Source organism: Artemia franciscana, chromosome 17 (genome assembly GCF_032884065.1).
Source record: "Artemia franciscana chromosome 17, ASM3288406v1, whole genome shotgun sequence".
NCBI classification, from domain to species: Eukaryota; Metazoa; Arthropoda; class Branchiopoda; order Anostraca; family Artemiidae; genus Artemia; species Artemia franciscana.
Window position 1 is genome coordinate 40,259,132 of NC_088879.1, and position 20,090 is coordinate 40,279,221.

Here is a 20,090-nt window from a genome sequence, read left to right on the forward strand (position 1 = left end):
CCTGGCGTTTGAGGGTCATCCAGGGTAGGACGGGACCTGTCCCCGGAAGAAGCCTGGAACAACCTGTTCACTAAGTAAATTGTCGAGGATATTATGAAGCATACCAACTAAAAGATTGGGCTCTGTCGAGCCAAGTATAAGCTCAGTTAACTAGAAAAGAGTTTGATTACAAAGTCTGTAATCTACATCGAAATGAGAGTCTTTATTGGTCTGCTATACCTAGCCAGAGTGTTTTAATCTGAAGGAGAAGATGCTGAAAGTCTCCTTGCAGCTGACGCAACCGGCCGAGATACATTTAAAGCAACCATGTTTCTGTTCATCGAGGGTTGCTTGTACTTTGATGATTTTCAGAATCGACAACCTCAAGATCGTTTAGCTCCTATCAGAGATGTGTTTAGTGCTTTGGTCACAGAATGCAGCAAGGACTTCACCCCGTCTGAGTATTTGACAAGCGACGAAATGCTCGTTCCTTTCAGAGGTTGATGTGTGTTCAGAATGTATATCCCTACGGCGCCAGCCTAGTACGGATTCAAAATACAGTGTATGACTGATGCCTGCACCAACTACTTATCCAGTGCCTTCATATATTGTGGCAAAACCACCGAGACAGTAGGCACACGGTCAAAGTCCATTTCTACCCACACCGCTTTGACTGTAGCTGTGCCAGTGTTGAACACAAACAGAAACATAACCGCGGACAACTGGTACTCCTCGATTAAGAATGTTGATGAGCTGAACAGACAAAATACTACCTACGTTGGAATTCTCAGGAGAACAAGCACGAGCTCCCAGCAAAGTTTCCTCCGCATAGGGATCATGAGCCCGGTTGCTAAATCTTCGGCTTTGCTCAAAAGACGACTATTGTATCGTATGTACCCAAGAAGAGCAAAGCAGTAGCTTTGATCCCTTCAATGCAAAACACAAAAACGATAGATACAAACTCAGGTAAGCCAGAGATAGTCGAGTTTTACAACACAAATAAATCTGGCGCTGACCGTTTAGATCAAAAATGTGCTAATTACACTACCAGCCGTCGCTGTCAGCGCTGGCCACTTGCAACCTTCTTTGCGATGCTTGACATTGCAGGCATGGATACATGCCAACACAACAAGAAGTCAAGAAAAGGTGATCCAACGCCGAGAAATCCTCGCACAGTTGGGACTATTCCTTACGAAGCCTCGTTTAATGGCTTTTCCGAAGCCTTTCCACGAGAACTTTGAAAGTTAGTATCCAATATTGTTGGAATCGAGACTACAGGTAGTTCAGATGCTAATCTTTCACATTCTCACCGCAAAATCAGCGCTGCAGTGTCTGTCCTCATTCAGCTGAACGGAAGACAACTAAGATCTGCAGCATCTGCAAAAGGGGTGCTGCAAGGACCACCTTAACGAAATTTCCCCACAATGTATTTAGATGATTCATTTATATGTGAAATATATTGTAGTTGACTGTACTAGCTAAAGCTAAATTGCAAGTTCCTATCTGAAATAGTTTTTATTTACAAGCGTTTTTAGTTATGAGGCAAATATTTACCCCACCTGACCAGTTACGTAAAAAAAAAAAAAAAAAAAAAAAAAAAAAAAAAAAAAAAAAAAAAAAAAAAAAAAAAAAAAAAAAAAAAAAAAAAAAAAAAAAAATCAGTTCAAAATTAAGTAGAACAATCCGAACTGGCAATGAAATTTGACAAAATATTTTTTTATTATGTTCATATACGATAAAATTCCTATTTCACATTCCATATCTAAAAAGACTAGATTTTATATTTTATAGAAGTATATAAACAAGAGTAACAACAGTAATTTTTTTCAAATACCCCACCTGGAAGATTTTACTTATTTGGATGCAGTCTTCCCGGCCAAAGAACCGACTTTTTTTTATCTCTGACGCGAACGCGGAACAAACCCGAGATTCACCCATATGAAAACAATTTTTTTAGTCAGAGGCGTTTTATTTGTTCATATATGATAAAATCCCTATTTCCACATTTCACATCTTAAAAGGTTAGATATTATATTTCATATAAATATATAACAAAGAGTAACAAGAATATTTTTTTTACAAATACCGTACCTGGAAGATTTTACTTATTTTAAATGCAATCTTATCGACCGAATAACCGACTTTTTGCCTCTGACGCAAACACGGAACAAACCCAAGAATCACCCATATGATAACAATTTTTTAGTCAGGAATCTGGCTGCCGGAGCAAAATTCAATTCCTGTTAGAGCCTAGTTTAAAGGAGAACAATCTAAACTGATTGAGCGGTTTGACACAAGGATTTCTAGTAGGGAGCGGACGGATAGGAATCCATATTTGATAAAAATTAAGAATCCGAGTATTCTCATATAATACATTTTGAGTTTCATGTGCTTTCTAATTGCGCTAATATTATTTTCTTATTTATTCCAGCAGCTCTCCTTTTTGTTACTACCCAATCTATTTACGCCAATCGATTAAGGAAATGAGAGATAAAATTAGTTCGTGTTCCAAGAAATAAATGGGATTAATAAGGAAAATGACAGTCAGGACTTCATATTGAATTCAAAATGAAACCATGGTGATTTTAAGACGAAGAAACTGAAATGATAACATTCATTTAACGTCCTTTGCCATCTTTGATTTAGGGATCTTTTTCAACGCTTATCTTAAAAGATCAAGGAATTAATTTGGAGGGTGTGGGGGTAGGGGCAGATCTAGACCAAAATCTGGAGGGGGGCCAATGTGACAAGGGCGCCAATAAGGAAAAACTGGGAGGGGGGGGGGTAATATGACAAGGACGCCAATAATTGACCAAATAGACAAATTTATTTTAAAACAAGAGCCAAGAGCTCATATGGCAATTGTGACGAGGTTAGAACCTAAAATTAGACTCGGTACAATTAAATTAAGCTGGTACGTATGTTTTTAATCACAAAACGTTAGTGGAGGGATACCTATGACATCGCAGTTGTCCGTCTTTACGCACTATAACTCTCGAAAGAAACGAGATATTTTGATGAAACTTTGTGTGAGGATTTTTTGGGTCAAGAGTAAGGTCGAGTTCGTAGATGGACTTTGTAGCATATATTTAGAGGTGGGAGGAGGGTTTAAATTAAGGGGCAAACAAAACATTTTTAAATAGCTAATGTGATAGTCGTCCGATCCGAATTGAAAATGGGGCATCTAAGACACGAGATCTTTCTATACATAAAGTTTCATTAAGATCCGATCACCCATTCGTAAGATCAATATACCTCAATTTTCACAATTTCCTCTCCCTCCAGTCCCCCAGATGGTCGAATCGGACAAACGACTGTTCTCGAGTCAATTTGTGCAGGTCCCTGACGCATCTGCCGATTTTCATCGTCCAAGCACATCAAGAAGCACCAAACTCGCCAAAGCACTTGAAATCCCCCCCCAAATCCCCCAAAGAGATCGGATCCGGTCAGGTTATCTCAATAACGTATCTAAAATTTGCACTTATTCTTCCCATCAAGTTTCATGCCAATCTCTCTACTCTAAGCTTATTCCAAAATTTCAGTTTCCAAGATTTCTGTTTCCCCCCTCCACCCGCAATGTCCCTGGATCCAATCCGAATTGAAAAGGGAGCATATAAGGCATGAGATATTTCTATATATCAAGTTTCATTCAGATCCGACCACCCACTCGTAAGATAAACATGCCTCAACTTTTACAATTTCCCCTCCCTCCAGCCCCCCCCCCCCCAGATGATCGAATCGGGAAAAGACCATTATCAAGTCAATTTGTGCTGGTCCCTGACACACCTACCAATTTTCATCGTCCTAACACGTCCAGAAGCGCCGAAGTCACCAAAGCACTGGAAATCCTCCCCCCAACTCCCCCAAAGAGAGCCGATCCGGTCTGATTATGTCAATCACGTATCTAGGACTTTTGCTTATTCTTCTCACCAAGCTTCATCCCGATCTCTCCACTCTAAGAGTTTTCCAAGATTTCCGGTTTCTCCCTCCAACTCCCCCCAATGTCACCGGATCCGGTCGGGATTGAAACAAGAGCTCTGAAACACGAGGTCCTTCTAAATATCAAATTTCATTAAGACCTGATCATCCGTTCGTAGGTTAAAAATCCCTCTTTTTTTAATTTTTCCGAATTAACCGTCATTCAGCTCACAGGGGGGCTTGAATTGGCTTGTCTCTTAAAAACAAGCAAAAACGAAGTATAAAATGCAAACAGGTTGAAGAGCAATTAAGTAAAAGAACACAATTACAAATACTTCGGACAAATTTTCCAGGCCCAAACCTAGTATGAAAAAAGAAAAGAAAATTAAATCAACACACACAAGAGTCACACTTTCGTTGACGAAAGCCAATGGGTGACCTCCCTAGTCCCCGGCCCTAAAAAACACCAGAGGAAAATTTTCGAATAAAACGTAAAAATACTCCAAACCTGGAAAACATACACCTCTGCTAATTAAGTCTATATATAATTGAGTTATGCATTCGTTAATGAAAGCCAAATTATTGCTTCTAAATCTCCCTCCACCGAGTCCGTTCATTTTTGAACTAAAATAGAATAGTTGTGGGCATCAAGTCATGGCTAATTGTAGAAATAGCCAAGACAGATAGTCCAATTGAGTGAGAAGAAAAACCTGGCATTAATTTCCTCCCTTCATTGCCGACGTTACCATATCCCACTTTTGCTACACCTCTCATGTCACTCCACAATGCCTAACTAGAGTCAATCTGTTGGAGGGTCTGAATTAAAATGGAATAGTTGTGGGCATCAAGTCATGGCTAATTGTAGGAAAATTTAAGAAAAAGTACAAAACTATGCCCAAAACTAGAATTCACGAAAAACTGGACCTATGAATTTCTTGTCGAAACTGCCAGACCCCTATTTTTCAGTAATAGCCAACCAAATGGTTGTTGTTTTTAGATACAAATTTTGCAAGCATTTTAAGCCGAAGATTAACGAATTCATTTTTTGTTTTATAACAAATAGTATTCTTTTTCCTAGGAAAAAGATTGATCATATCAATATCATTATCAATGATATTAAATAGGTACCCCTCACAGTCAATTAAAGTACCACCTCTCCTAAAATAATGAGAAAATAGTGGCCTAGATATGTACTATTTCTAATCCCTCCCCCCCACAATGCCTTAGGAAACACCTTCTGAAGCTCGTACCTTTGTTCATCTTAGTTCAAGTAAAAACTTCGTCAAGATTTGAGAAATGACTGAATACATGATTTCTTTACCGAACTATTTAATCATATATACCCCTCTCTAAATTTTACAGAAAAAATAGACAAAATATAGGAAAGGTGCTAGAAAATAGCTGGTGCGTCACATCTTAATTCTTAATAATAGTTGACTCCTGGAACGCGGAACACATCCAATGTGGAGGCACCCACCCCTAAAAACCCCCTAAAAATTCAGTTGCCAGCCCATCTTTGTATGAACACAAATTCTAAACTGCATAGTGTCTGATGGGCAAAAGGGTCCTCCAACAGATTTTTGAAGCAGAATTAGCATATATTACCAATGAGTGCATATAAGGCACAATTTGACTAATCTTAAAAGTTAAAAAGCACCAATTAAGTTAAAAACAGCTATTGAAGTGATCAATTACTTTATAAAGTGCAAAGCTTTAGTCAATAATTTTCATATACTACATTTGAAACTCCCCTAACGTTTAACCGCCTTTGCGTGGGGCAATTTTAGGAGATAACTGAGCTTCAGGGCAAGTATATTCGCGACTTCTTTCTCTTTTTCTGGGGGGGGGGGGGACAAATACACAGAGCGCGCAAAATAAGCGAATTAAAAAAACCATTTCTTTTCACCCTACCTGCAGTGCCTCTAATTTCTTCTTTTGTTCAGCTATCATTTCCTCTTGCTGTGCTTTCTCTTTTAGAAATTCGGCTTTTTCTCGCGTTAGTTTATCTTGCAGGTTTCTCAATTCCTCCAAACGTTGCTCATGGTTAGTTTTGCTTCTTATTGCAGCTCCACCTCCAGATGATATCATTTCTGCTTTTAAACTACAAGAAAAAGTTTCATTGGCTAAAATTAACAGAATTCATTTATTCAAATTGGGTTTCAAGCTTTCAAGAGATGGGAGGTTACCCTTCCTTACCAAAAACGTAATCCCAGTTTTTTTTTTTTTTTTTTCAGTGAAAACAATAATAGCAAGTCTCTTGAAACCATCATTTCAAAAAAATACTTTGAAGAGAGAGCGAGAGAGAGGGAGAGAGAGAGAGAGAGAGAGAGAGAGAGAGAGAGAGAGAGAGAGAGAGAGAGAGAGAGAGAGAGAGAGAGAGAGAGAGAGAGAGAGAGAGAGAGAGAGAGAGAGAGAGAGAGAGAGAGAGAAATTGAATTCCAGTATCCCACGTAAAAATATAATTCCATTGACAGTCTGTTGTTTTGAAACTTTTCCTGAATAGAAATGTACAGATAAAAAACACCGTACTTTCTAGAATTTTTGATTTCCGGCAGTTTCAATTTTGCGTCTTGTCAAAACATGTATTAAATAGTGTCCCTCTTTTTTTTTAAAGATCAGGATTTAAATTATTACGAACAGCTTGAGTTCCAAACTGAGACTTTGCGCTATTTGACCAATTCCCGCCCCCTTGAAAGTCAACAAATAAAGTGCACAATTATGCAATTTTCCAAAAAAAGGCACCCCTTTGGAAAAAATAATTTTCTGTAAAAGTAACTTTGTTGATCTTTCCCTTTCACTCAACCTTCTTTTTAGTGTTACACTTTTTAATGAAAAGTTTTGTCAAGCTTAATGTAATAGGTTTAAGTAGATAAAAGAAAGCATTGGACATTACATTAGAAATTCCTTTCTAGAGTTATCGGAGTTACCATGTTGTTAAAATACACTTTAAAGATCCTTTCTTCTTAAAAGGAACTTCTTTTAGAAATCCCACTCATCAAACATTCTCTCACACATCTATTAACAATTCATGCAATAAAAAAATCTGGTTCTTATTTCGAATGCATTACTACTAATAGAAAAGCAAAAATTAAGAGATAATTTCGAGAATAACATGAGAATTGAATACATTATATTTTACTTTCATTTCTGATAGATTAATAAAAAGCAAGGTTTTATGAGCGAAGGATGATTGAGTGCCACAAATCGTGCCTTGTGGATATTTATCCGGGCCCGAACAAAAAGAAAAACATCCTCAAGTAGGTAATGGGGAAAGAACATAAGAACGGACTAAAAGGAAATTGGACCTTCATGGGACCGAGTTAAAACTGAAGATTGGATTGGTTAGGGTGAAGAAGGGGCGTGCGCAGCTAATTTGGCCTGACGCAGCTTGGTGTTGCATTGGGATGTGCATTAGTAGCATAAATATAAAGCGACACATGATAAAATCAAGTGAGATAAAGATAAATACGCTAACTATATACAAAAATACGTCTGTAAATTGGTTACTTGCTGGAATTTCTGTTAAATTGTCCAGTACTGGATATATACTGGAATTGTTCACTTTATAAAGAAAGAATGGATAATCTGATTAGTCATGGACAATCAAAATGTAAAAACGTTTATCCTAAATAAAAAATTTGTAACTCATTTAATACTTGGGTTATAATTTAGATTTATTTGAAATTTGACAAAAATTTGGAATCTCCCCAAAAATTAGAAGTGGTTGTTAAATATTTAAGTTTTTTTCGATGTATCAATAAAAATTACGCATGACAAAACTGGTAAGTTTCTCTCCTGGAGAAAGTAAATGAGCACTTAATTGCAGGAAAAGGATACCCACAACTGTAAATCCTCAAAAAAAGGGAACATCTTTGGCTGGTGGAATTCTCTCTAGATCTTTGTCGTTCGCTCTTCCAGTCTAATGGTATCTGAATTTGGCATGATAAGTGGTAACCGCAGAGCTATCTAACTTGTATGACCTTGTAACTTAAAGTAAAAGCTAGATGGCAGGATGCCTTTTGACTTGCTTTTATTAGTCTCCCACCTTCAGCCTTTGTTGCAGGGGTTACTACAATAAATTTACTTCTGACTTGAAGTACCACGTTATTGTTTTGTTCTACTTTTCTTGTTGTGAATACTTTGTTACATATAAATATTTTGTTCTAAACATAAAGGCTGTAATTTCCAGGCACTATAATACATCTCTTGTTAAACTTAGACTTCGATTTAGTTACACATACACTCTAGCACAGGGCTAATTTACGTAGTATTTGCAAAAATAAAAACAACAACAGAAAAATACATATACATATATTAAATTACTACGACTTGGTATATATTTCCACGAAACAGGGGACGGACGAGTTTGATACTGATTTGTTTTAAATTTCACGAGTTCTAGTTTCAGCTTTGAGCTGGTTCAGACATTCACTGCGAGGTGAGGCATTCACGTGAGGCAAGCAATGTTTTCTCAAAAGGCATTATTAAGAAGTCACACCTATCTTGTAACTCAATCCTCAAATTTTCCAAATTTTATTAAGAAGTCACGCCTATCTTGTAATTCAATCCTCAAATTTTTCAGTGCTTGGACACGATCGACAACTCGTACTCCCATCTATGATTTCTCCGACCCTTTTCTGAATAGCTTCTATATCGTCGCATAATTAGCTGACTTTTTGGACGAATGGGGCAAAAAAGACACTTCGTTTTAGAGTTGCAGTTTTACATAAGTTAGGTAAGTTAGGTTGCCAGTTTTAACACGGCCGCTATCACACCCAAATCAGTATATTAGAGTAAAAATTTTACTAGCTTACTAGCCCTGTTTTACTAGCTTATAAATAATTTCTAAGATCACACTGGCTAACCATGACAAAACGAAAAAAAATTGCAAAGAGGAGAGAAATGGGGGGGGGGGGTATACCAGCCAGTGAAAAACAGAAGAAAAATTATGCAACTGTTTCCTCCACTCAAACTGTCTTCAATGCAGAATAATAAAAAAAAAACACAGCTAAAAGTCCAATGGACAATACAAAATTAAACCTAAAAAAAACACTGAAACTAAAAGAGGACCATTTCTATGTTGGGAAAACCATCCTAGAAAGCAACCTAATAGTATCTTTGATAATACCATAAGCGATTAGCCTTTAAGAATGATTTACACAAAATGAGGTTGTGAAATTTCATTCAGTATTGTATTTTACAACAACAAAAGAGAGAATAATGAGGACTTTTTTCCCAAGACAGTGAAAGCACAAAACCTATTTGAATATTTCGGCCCTATATCTAAGGACCGTCTTCAGCAAAGAAAAAATAAAAAACAATAAAACACTTACAATAGCCAAGACTGGCTGAACTTTTCGTTAAGAAGTAATGATGCCAAGGCTATTTTAAAAAAATGGATTTTTAACTCAGAACTTTTATTGTAAGTGTTTTATTGTTTTATTTTTTCTTTGCTGAAGACGGCCCTTAGATATAGGGCCGAAATATTCAAATAGGTTTTGTGCGTTCACTGTCTTGGGAAAAAAGTCCTCATTATTCTCTCTTTTGTTGTTGTATTATGGAAAGGCAGTGTGGTCTTCGTCATTATTTAAGTATTGTATTTTCTATTCAGTAAACCTTTCATCATTGCTCAGAAAGGGTGCTATTTTAGTTTCGTGTTTGTTCTGAGGTTTGGTTTTAAATTGTTCTTCGGACTTTTATCTGTATTTTATATTATTCTGCACTGAGGACGGTTGAACAGCAATCTCAACCGTAATATTTGCATAATAATTCCTCTGTTTTTCACTGGCTGTTATTATTCTCGTTTCTTCCTTCGTTGCAATTTTTCCATTTTTTTTTACTAGCTTATCAACACGCTCAGTATCTGCCCTACGATGGATGGATGATACACTATAAACAAGTGAAAATGACACGATTTTTATACAATACTGAAAAAGACTTTTGCCCGCTTTCCCTCTCACTGAGATAACTCGAAGACCACACCGCCTTTCCATGATGAAAGTAAAACAGTTCAAAATAGGGATGAAACCTATAAATTGACAGTGAACAGATATTCACTTGATATTTATATCAATATTCACTACAGATATTCACTAGTTAAATATATTCGCAGGTATTTAACTTGCGCCAGTTAAATAATGTTATATCTGTTCACTGTCAATTAAAAGGTTTCATCCCTATTTTGAACTGTTTTACTTGCCTCTCACTCAGACTATCTCTCTTGGTTTTTCTCCAATTCGCCATGAATTGATGGCAAATTGATTCTAATTCAAAAACCAACGAAATCAGTCTCGGCCTTCTGCCATCGAAATTTACAAGCATGAAGTTAATAAGTCATATGATTCAAGATTCAAGATTCAAGATTTTATTTAAACTTCTGTACAACACACACAATATATATAAAAAAAGGGTCAAGCCGGAGACACAAGGTCGATTGACAAAGACCCGGTATAACAATATAGCACACCTATTTGACAGAAAAAAGAAACAAAAACAAATGCATAAAATAAATATCAATAAATCCACGACTCACCACTACACGGGAACCCACCCACAAAACAACTAACACTCGGCAAATATCAATCCGAAAAACAAAACAAAACAGTGTGCAAGCGAGGGTGATCGATGACTGGTAACTTATTTGAAAAAAAAAATAATAATAAAAAAAAAATAAAATGAGCCCACCTTATCAATATCAAACAAACAACTATTCACTTTAAGATTTTTTTTTATTACTGATTCTTGAATTTATTTATAAGGATAGAATGAAGTTGCTTTTTAATATGTGGGAGAGATTTACTGCAGTCAATATATGGTAGATAAAATGCCATGAACCCATGATCGAAAAATATGGCGAGAACCGTGATCTCTCAGTGGTTAATTTCAGGTGCTGCATTCTCCATTTATTACGGGTTTCATAAACATGGTCAGGTTGCTCAGGGAAACAATTTCTCGTACGAAAGTACGGAGGCAGTTCTGAGCGGTTATATTTTACCTTAAATAAAAAAGAAATATTAAATAAAAACAAAGCCGGCAAATCTGGTCCCTTGTGGGGCTCCGCAAGTTTTGTTTGTCCATTCTTAGGTAGTGTCAACTTCAAATATTGGGAGTATGCACTGTCGTTGTTTTTCAGAAGACTCAGAACAAGTGCGTTTGTAGGAATCAATAATCTTCATATTCATGGCAGAAACCAAGTGGCTTGTGAGGTCGAATGTTTTCTGACAGTCGATTAGTACTAGGTCAACATATGTTCTACCATTATCAGGCCATCTGCAGACTATATCCACTCGGCACTAGGTAAAATGCAGCGTTGCATCCCTTTAGACCGCCATAATGGGAATGTTCTATGTTGTCTTTAGTTTGTATTGGTTCTTTAAGGATGAAGGATTCTGTGACCTTGGCGAGAGCTAGCGCGATGAATATTGGTCGTCATTCACTACAAGAATTTGGAGGTATGTAAAGCACGGATTAATGACATCTTGTAGCGGCTTTGCGATAAATAAAGCAACCCTTGCACAAAGCGAATTGGAAGCTCACTAGGAAATAAGGAGCTCGATGCTTTCAGTTTGCACAACCCTTTAAATACTTTGTACTCAGAGACAGGAACTATTCCGCTTCGTGACTTTCTAGGCCTGGGAAAGTCGAGCAGATCTTAGTGAAAATGTGTTGACGTCATTTGACGTAACTTGGGTGCCATAATCAGATACGATTCTGGTGCAAGATGACATTTTCCTGTTTATTATTTTTCGCACCAATTGATGCCACTTTTGTGGGTCTTTTGAGGTAGCTGGATTATCGAGGCGTCAACAGAACGCCTTCCATGATTAGTACTTGGTCAACATATTGAAAAAAAAAGAGAAATCACCAGTGCTACAACATAAACACAGAAACAAAACCACACCATAAAACCAAATATAAACGATATAAAAAATCAAAAATAACTATTGATTAAAAAAAAGAAAAAAAAAAGAAAGACAGAAGGAGAAAGGAAGACTGTTTTCCCTACTTTAGTAATTTCAATAGATCAGTACTTGAAAGAGGCCATAACCTTATTCATCCATCCAATTACATAGGTCAAACAGCAAAGCCATATACAATCAACCGCAAAGAATAATCCGTGGACAGGCAGTCGTGTCGTAAGTAAGTATAAGTCGTCATTTACCAAATATTAAAAACGATAAAAAAGAAAAATAATTCAGAGGCGACAACCCAACACAAGGACTCATCCGGAGAAGACACACTTGCCTATAGGGTTTCGGCACTTTAAATTCCCTACCCAGGCAAGTTGCGTGCCTACCACAAATTATCTATGGTATCCCCGTACTAGGTATTGCCCCCGAAATATATGCCTATTAAAAATGTTCTATCATTATCAAGCCATCTGGAGACTATATCCACTAGGCACTAGGTAAAGGTTGGCAGCGGGTTGGAGTGGTAGAAAAGGCAAATTTATTTCTCAGGGTTCTTAATCTCTTACCTCCAACAGTGGATAGTCAAGAAAAGGAAGAGAGATAGAGAGAGAGAGGGATAAAGAAAGAGAGAGATAGCGAGAGAGAGAAAAGAGGTTGTAGTGCATAGGTAAAAAAAAAACAACAAAAACCATAATTTTTAGATAGCCGAATGGAGAGGATGCAAGCTCATATTTTGGCAAGGACTTTCGCCAAGCCATCTTCAGCACTATTAATGACAGATTTAACCTTCAAAAAATAGATAAAAGAAGTAGGAACGAATACTAAAAAAAAAAAAAAAAAAAAAAAAAAAAAAAAAAAAAAAAAAAAAAAAAAAAAAAAAAAAAAAAAAAAAAAAAAAAAAAAAAAAAAAAAAAAAAAAAAAAAAAAAAAGGCCATGTTAAAAATCAATGTCATAATGTGTTTCCTTGGAAAATTTTGTGCTCTGGAAAGGCTCACTTTCAACAGAAGGCGATTTAAATGTAAAGAAGGTTTAACTTCATACTGTTGCCTAATCATGGCGTTGTGCCAGAGCTTTTTTGTCTTTTGAGTTTTTGCGATTTTAAATTTGGAGTTTGGTTTATTGTAAAACAAAATATAACACACTTAAGATGTGCCTACTTTAAATGTATTTTGTTCGTTACTTTACAATGTTTCTAAACGAACCTAGATGAGGTAAGACAAGCAAAATAGTTGGGTATCAAAAATTCTGCTGGAATATTTCATTTTTAAATAAAGCCGGTAAAAATGGTCCCTTGTGGGGATCCGCAAGTTATGTTTGTCCATTCTGAGGCAGTGTCAACTTCAAATTTTGGAGTACGCGTTGTCGTCGTTTTTCAGAAAAATCAAAACTTTTCTAAAACGTTCTAAATTTTTTTTAAACGTGAAAAGCTTTGCACTTCTTCATATTTTTGGTCTTCTACCTCATCTACCAATAAGCACCCATTCACATAAAAATGTTCTTCGACGCAATACATATGTCTTGTAACCTAACCTCCGGCCCCCAGTAAAAAATAATGAGCATTTTATCCATTTTAACAAAATTATTCTTTATTAGACCATTTATTTCTTAATTAGACCACTAGACCCTTAGACCTTAATTAGACTTAATTAGACCCTTAATTAGACCATTTATTCTTCCAACACCATTTGCCATAGTTTCGACTAAACCCCTAAGTGAATCCCTCTTACCCACCTAAAGTAAAGCACAGCTGATAAAGACAATGCAAAAAACTCTTGTCTTTCCACGGTGGTGATCTGTTGTACCGACCGAAAGTCCAACGTGGAAAGTCTCACCACCACTTCAACAAAAACAACATTAAAGGAGATTAGACCTAAAAATAGGAAGAAACTATTCTTTCAAAATAACAGAAAAATATCTAATCGAATTCTTCGAATTATCTGAGCCTTATACCCAAGTCTCCCCCTCCCAAGGCTAAAGTAACGCTAAACCAACAAAATCAATGCAAAAAATCAAGCTTGCCTTTCTAGAGTGGTGATTTGTTGTGCCAAGACACAAGTCAGGCCATTGACATGATGTGCCCACTGAAAACCAGAAGTTGTTGTTCTCGGCTTTGATGTAGAATAGGGGGAAGTACTGGCATTCCTAAACCAGACCAGTCAAGTTTCGTAAGCTGATTTGACTCCAGATTTTCCTGACTAATTGTTGTCGACTCAAAATTTCAGATGCGATTTGTGATACATCCTGAGAACAAAGGAAGGACTTTAAACAAGCGTTTTATTTGAAAAGATAAATATTCTATATTTAAGAATCTATTTAAATTATTTTAACGTTGTCTAAATAATATATGAGGTATATTTTAGGTGTATACTGTAACTATATCTATTTAAGCATTTTCAGCCCTATATCCAAAAATTTGAAATTTTGCTTCTTTTTTTTTGAGAAGATAGTCAAAGAAGAGTGTTTACTAAAGTTAATTTATTGTTGTGTTTTACCAGAGAGGAACTAATCAAACCAGAGTTCATACATAGAGTCAAGCATGAAAATATAAAAGGTAGTCAAATATTTATACTATAACTGTTGTGATCGTAGTTATATTATGTGGTAATTGGTATAATATAATTATATTATAGCGATAATTATAAGTTCTGATTATGATATAATTATGATTATATATGATTATAATAAGTATTATATGATAATTATTAATAATGATAATCATAGTTAGGAGGCAACATCTGATTAAACCTCTTAATGTGTGTAACTGTTTTTAAATAATGGTATATGAGAAAGATTTACTGAAGTGCGAATGTTAAGTAATTTCTGACTTAATACTTATTCAAATATATTTTCTGGGATCCGACTTACCCCCCCCCCCGACAATTCAACCCTGGAATATTCTCCCCAATCATAAAATTGAGCAGCCAAAGGGAAATTAAGACAAATAAAAAGAACAAACAGAAGTGTGTAATTGTACAGAAACTATTATGAAGGAGGGGTGGTGAGTCATTGTGTAGGCGGGGGGGGGGGAGAGTCAGTTGCCAAAATAGAACGCATTTCAATGTCCAAGTTGTCTAAATCTCCATGAGCTATAGGAACGGGTTGAGGGATCTCCCTTCATTTAGACTAAGCCTGAATAAGGGTGCTGCAGGGTGATACCTTCCAACTGATTGCAGGAAAAAGTTTCAGACAAATATTTGAAAGCTTCATTTAACTAAACTCATAAAATTATATGAGATGATGTTTAAGTGCCCATCATTTATTATGAAGCATGGGTGTTAGATCATTTTGTAGGCGAGAGGGGAGGGCAGATGTCTCGAAGAGCGCATTTTAATATCAAACATCCTAACTTGATTGAGCCTTCAGATAATACAGAATTAGTTCTAGTAAGAGGGAGGCGGGAGATGTGCAAACTGATATCTATTCCTTCTTGATTTCCAGAAGTATTTCTGGTCTACGCTTTGATTATGAAAGTATAGAGAAACATTAAACCACAAAAATGACAAGACTGATACCGTATAGGAGTGGGCTGCCCCCTCCTCCCCCTCCTTGTTGTCGCAGAAACTTTGAAGGATGTTCCTTCAACCAGACATTCAGAGTTCTAGTGTCATTTTTAAAGCCAAAAGTGACTGGAGGGCAACCAACACCTGTCCTAGAACCTCCTTGGTATCTGGTCCTTTGGCAACCTCTTAGGACATCTGATCAACATTTCCAGGTATCCGTTTTGTTCAAAATAATCAAATATATCAATTAATTTGCATTAAACGATGACATAGTCCCCATAGCCACTGGGATAAGTGTCATAAATTATGTGAACTATCAATTCTTTACAGATTTATTTATACTAGAAAAGGGGTCCATGTTGATCTTGAGAGTCCAGTGGCGTGACAATTTCAGGGATTGTTTTCTTGGTCAAAAGGACTCCTTGTTAAATACAGGCGAAATATTCATGTAATTGTTCTGTTTTTCCTTCCTAATGCACATAGCCCTCTTGTTGTTTCAACAATTTCTTCTATGGTTTTAAATACTAACCAATACATCAGCCAATCTACAACATTGATCAGCCCCACCCTCCTGCTAAACTTTGAACACAACTCACAACTCTTTGGCACAACGCTACTTTTTAAAGCAATAAAAAAGCTTTAGTGTAAAGAGCGGGGCGTTGAGGGGGGACAACCCCTTTCATATACGGCGTAATTTTTGTTCGTTTAAGTTTTAATGTCGCTCCTTCTTTCAGTTAAAAACTTGTTTTTTTCATTTAATAATAAAAAAAGTCACAAACTAGCCAAATTTAGGATAGATAAAACTTTTATTTAAAAATTAATTTCACAAACGAATATTGACAAATTCATTTTTCTCATCCAAAAATTCATACAACATAAAACAAGAATTACAAAAAAGAAACCAAAAATAAAACTTGGTAAAAAAACGAAGCATAGTCAGGAAAAAAAGAAAAAACGAACATAAAAATTCACGGAAAAATCATAAATCTGAAAAAAAAAATGTTCGATCTGATATCATGGCTTTGACTGCGGTTTATGTTCTTTGCGAAAGCGTAAGGAATATTTTGTTTCCGTAGTCCTTTAGTGTTAATATTTTAAAATATGAGAGCAATTTAGCAAATATTTGACAGCAAACATTCCGCTTGATTCTCTATTAAATTATATTTTAAAAATTCCCTTGCCTTTTTTCACTGAAAAATATGTTGAAAAAACATCAAAACATGCGAAAATAAGAAAGTTTCCTTTTTTTTAATCAGGCTTAGGTCATTTTATATGAAGCATCAAAATTCCTTGCTGGGTAAAAGTCCTTGCTCAGTGAACTAATATAACTGAGACCAATAAATCCAAAAATATAAGTATTTTATTGTTTTGATACTAACAATAGTGACTCATCCTGCGGTTATCTATACAACTCTAGTTTCTGGAAATTCTGTTTTTTTTTGGCAAGGGAGGAGGAGGAAAGCTCAGGGATGTCTTCATATAAATCGATAGAATCAAGCTTTCTAAAAAGTACTGTAAGTACTAAAAGTACTTTTAGTACGTTTACTGCTTTGGTAGGTTTACCGAAGTTTATTTTTCATTTGGTTTTTATTTCCAGCTTATAGCGGTTGTCGGAATTAAATAAGACATAATAACTCTTTCAATTAAGCTTTATATTTTTGATTAACTTCTTTTATCACACACAACTTCTGAAGCAGAAAAACTCAAAAGGCTGTAAAGAAACCTTTTTGTAAAGCATTGATGCATTACAAAGCACTGACAAACCCCCTCTGTTCCCGTCTACAAGCGTCTTAAGGATTATTTGTTGCCAATAAGTATCGTTTCAACCGTCCTCTCCTTGCCCGGCTATACAATGCTTTTAATACTCCCCATCTGCTTGCTCTGGTTCCCTTCTGGAAAATATTCACAGCTACTGAAAAGAAAGCCATTTACAGCGCATTCTACAGATATGCTAAGTTTCTCCTGCGTCTCCCTTTGTGGCACAGCAATAGTGACATCTCTAGGAAATATAAGGGCACCAACCCTTCCATGGCCATAGAGAGAAGAATCTCCAAATTCAGTAGCAATGTTTTAAGAGCCAACCATCCCTGGACTAGTGTTATTTTATAATATTTGCAGTGGAAGTGTATTTAAATTTTTGTACTTTTCTTTCTTTTTCTTTTATATACTCCGTCTTTTCCGTTTTTGACGGGTAATAAAATTAATAATAATGATAATTGGGAAAGAAATGATTTTTAAGTTCCCTTTCTTGAGGCGACTACTTATTGGGTTGGGGTTGAGAAAGGGGGCTTCATGAGTCTAAGAACTAATTGAAGAACTGATTGACTAAACCAAAAAATAAATGTATTTGTTAATAGGCATGATCAACATATGATTAACGACAAGCATGTATTAAACTGATAAGATTGAAAATAAAATTGAAAATTGTCAGAACCTAAATACAAGTAAAAAACGAAAACAAGAACATTTGGAGTTAGAATATTATAACAATACAACATGAAGAAAAGCAATATAAAATATACTTAAATGTTGCTACTAGAAACAAACAGCGGTATAAAACTCCTCTTATACCAATCCGATTTACTACTAAATTGAAGGGAGGATGGGGACTTTTTTGGACCTCTTTCCTCTTGGAACATGACTACTAATCGGACTGGGATTGCGGAATAGTTCCTCGGCCGGGAACTCATTAATGACTTAGTTTATTAAAATAAACGATACTTAAACCAGTTGAATTCTACTAAGTTTCTTGAAAAAGTTAAGTAATATTTATTGTCAAGAGTAGAGGGTTCAGAGTATATTAAGCTGAAAATTCTCTTTAGAATTTGATTTTAATAAAAATAAACTAAAAGACGAAAAACGCAAGTTATTAAGTTTTAATCAATTTAGTGAGATAAAGAGTTTATAGAACCACAAAAATAACCAAATATGTGCATGTTGGAAAAAGAAATTGAGAAATACCCACATCCTTGATGTGGCACAGGTGTGGTCCCGGATGATTTGGTTGGGCATACCAAATATAAGGAACTTTCGAACTTTCGACTACGACTGTTGCGCTTATTTTTCTGGGGATACTTTTAACTGCTGGTTTGTATCAAATATTTGGATTGCTTAAGTGTCTGTATTTTCTTATAGTTTTAACTTATATCTGTGCTTTTGGATCCCTTGGGATCCCTTGTGTGTGAGATCCCTTGGAAATCCCAGTACCGAGCTTTGTCTAGCACTCTGACATTGCACCGTTGCTGTTTGAGTTAATCAAATCATTAATTAATCAATAATCAATAATTAATACCTGTCTTCTTGTATAGCCCAGCAAGAACCATCTCTCGTAAAGAGTTCAGGAAAACCATAAATTAAGAAGCTACCATAATTATTCCATAATTATTTATAATTAATTATAATTATAAAAATAATAATAATTATTTTTACCATAGTCATCCAAGTTACCCTCTCAAGTGGACTTAGCCCATTTTCACTTTACCACAAGAGAGGCAGCACATCTTCGTATTTAGGGTGTTTTTGCTTATTTAATTTTAAACACTACTTTCTTACTATTATCTGAATACTCTTTTTTATTTTGTTTATTTTAATCTTAATTTTTTGTAATTGCAAGCTATACGATGCATACTTATATGTCGAAAAAAGAAACGCATCCAATATAAAGGAGGGTACGTGGGAACTTTTCGAAGGGGAAGGGGCAAACTTTTGATTTGATAACGAAGCCCCAGGCACTCGAAACAATTTTGATTATGGGGGAGGGGGGGGGGCAGGCCACAAGATCCTCCCTCAATTGAGTACATACTACCAGTGGGGCAGTATATTTTTACAATGCTTCTTGGAAGTAATGACGAAGACCACACTGCCTTTCCATAATACAAATACGGAAGAGAGAATAATGAGGATTTTTTATCCAAGACAGTGAACGAGCAAAACCTATTTGAATATTTCGGCCCTATATCTAAGGGCCGTCTTCAGCATAGAAAATAATAAACAATAACCCACTTACAATAAAAGTTCTTAGTTAAAAATCTATTTTTTAAATAGCCTAGGCATCATTACTTCTTAACGAAAAGTTCAGCCAAGACTCATCCAAGAATCGTCATCAAGACTCAGCCAAGAGGAAAAAAAGTCCTTTGGAATTTATTGCATAGTTTATTTCAAGAATTCTCCATAAACAGTTTTTTTTAAGCCGCAACGAATGAAGCAAATACAAAAATATATATTGATTTTGATACAAAAGAGAGTGGAGGGCAAAAAGCAATGGTGTTCCAAATCCACTTCTAAGAGTTTTATTCATTCATATCTTGTGTAAATCCTTTTTTTCATAAACTTGATATTTGCTCTATTTCATAGTTGGTGCAAACATGACTATGACATTTCATTTGTTGTTTACTTTATTTCATTTTCATTTAATTTTTTTTTTGCATTTGTTTTTTCATTTACATTTCACTTATTATTAATTTTAAAAATAGACGTTGCCATTTTTTATGTTAATTGCTATATGAAAATTGCTTATTTTTTATGTCAAAATCACTACTAAACTGGGGATTATACAGTCAGCACCATTCAATAAGTTATTTTAATTTTCTACAGAAACCCGGCGTTCGACTTTCTTCCTCTGCCTGCCAATTGACGACTCAAAATCTATTTAAAAACCTAATTATCTATTTTGCTGATACTAATATATACATAAAAATGTTGAATTGAATATCCATTAATTTTGATCAAATTTCAATATAGCATTAAGTTATTCGTATATATTAGGCAAAAAATCAGTTGAAC

At 35.5% G+C, this 20,090-nt stretch overlaps 1 protein-coding gene across 1 annotated transcript in view; it reads right to left on the reverse strand.

The window, feature by feature from the left end:
- LOC136037586 (rho guanine nucleotide exchange factor 28-like) overlaps window positions 1-20,090 on the reverse strand; it is a 330,822-nt gene that overhangs the window by 6,636 nt on the left and 304,096 nt on the right. The window contains exons 33-35 of the mRNA XM_065720307.1: window positions 13,957-14,049; window positions 10,807-10,891; window positions 5,809-6,020 (exon numbers count right to left, since the gene is read on the reverse strand). Of these exons, the coding sequence (XP_065576379.1) occupies window positions 5,809-6,020; window positions 10,807-10,891; window positions 13,957-14,049 (390 nt within the window). The remainder of the gene's footprint in view (window positions 1-5,808; window positions 6,021-10,806; window positions 10,892-13,956; window positions 14,050-20,090) is intronic.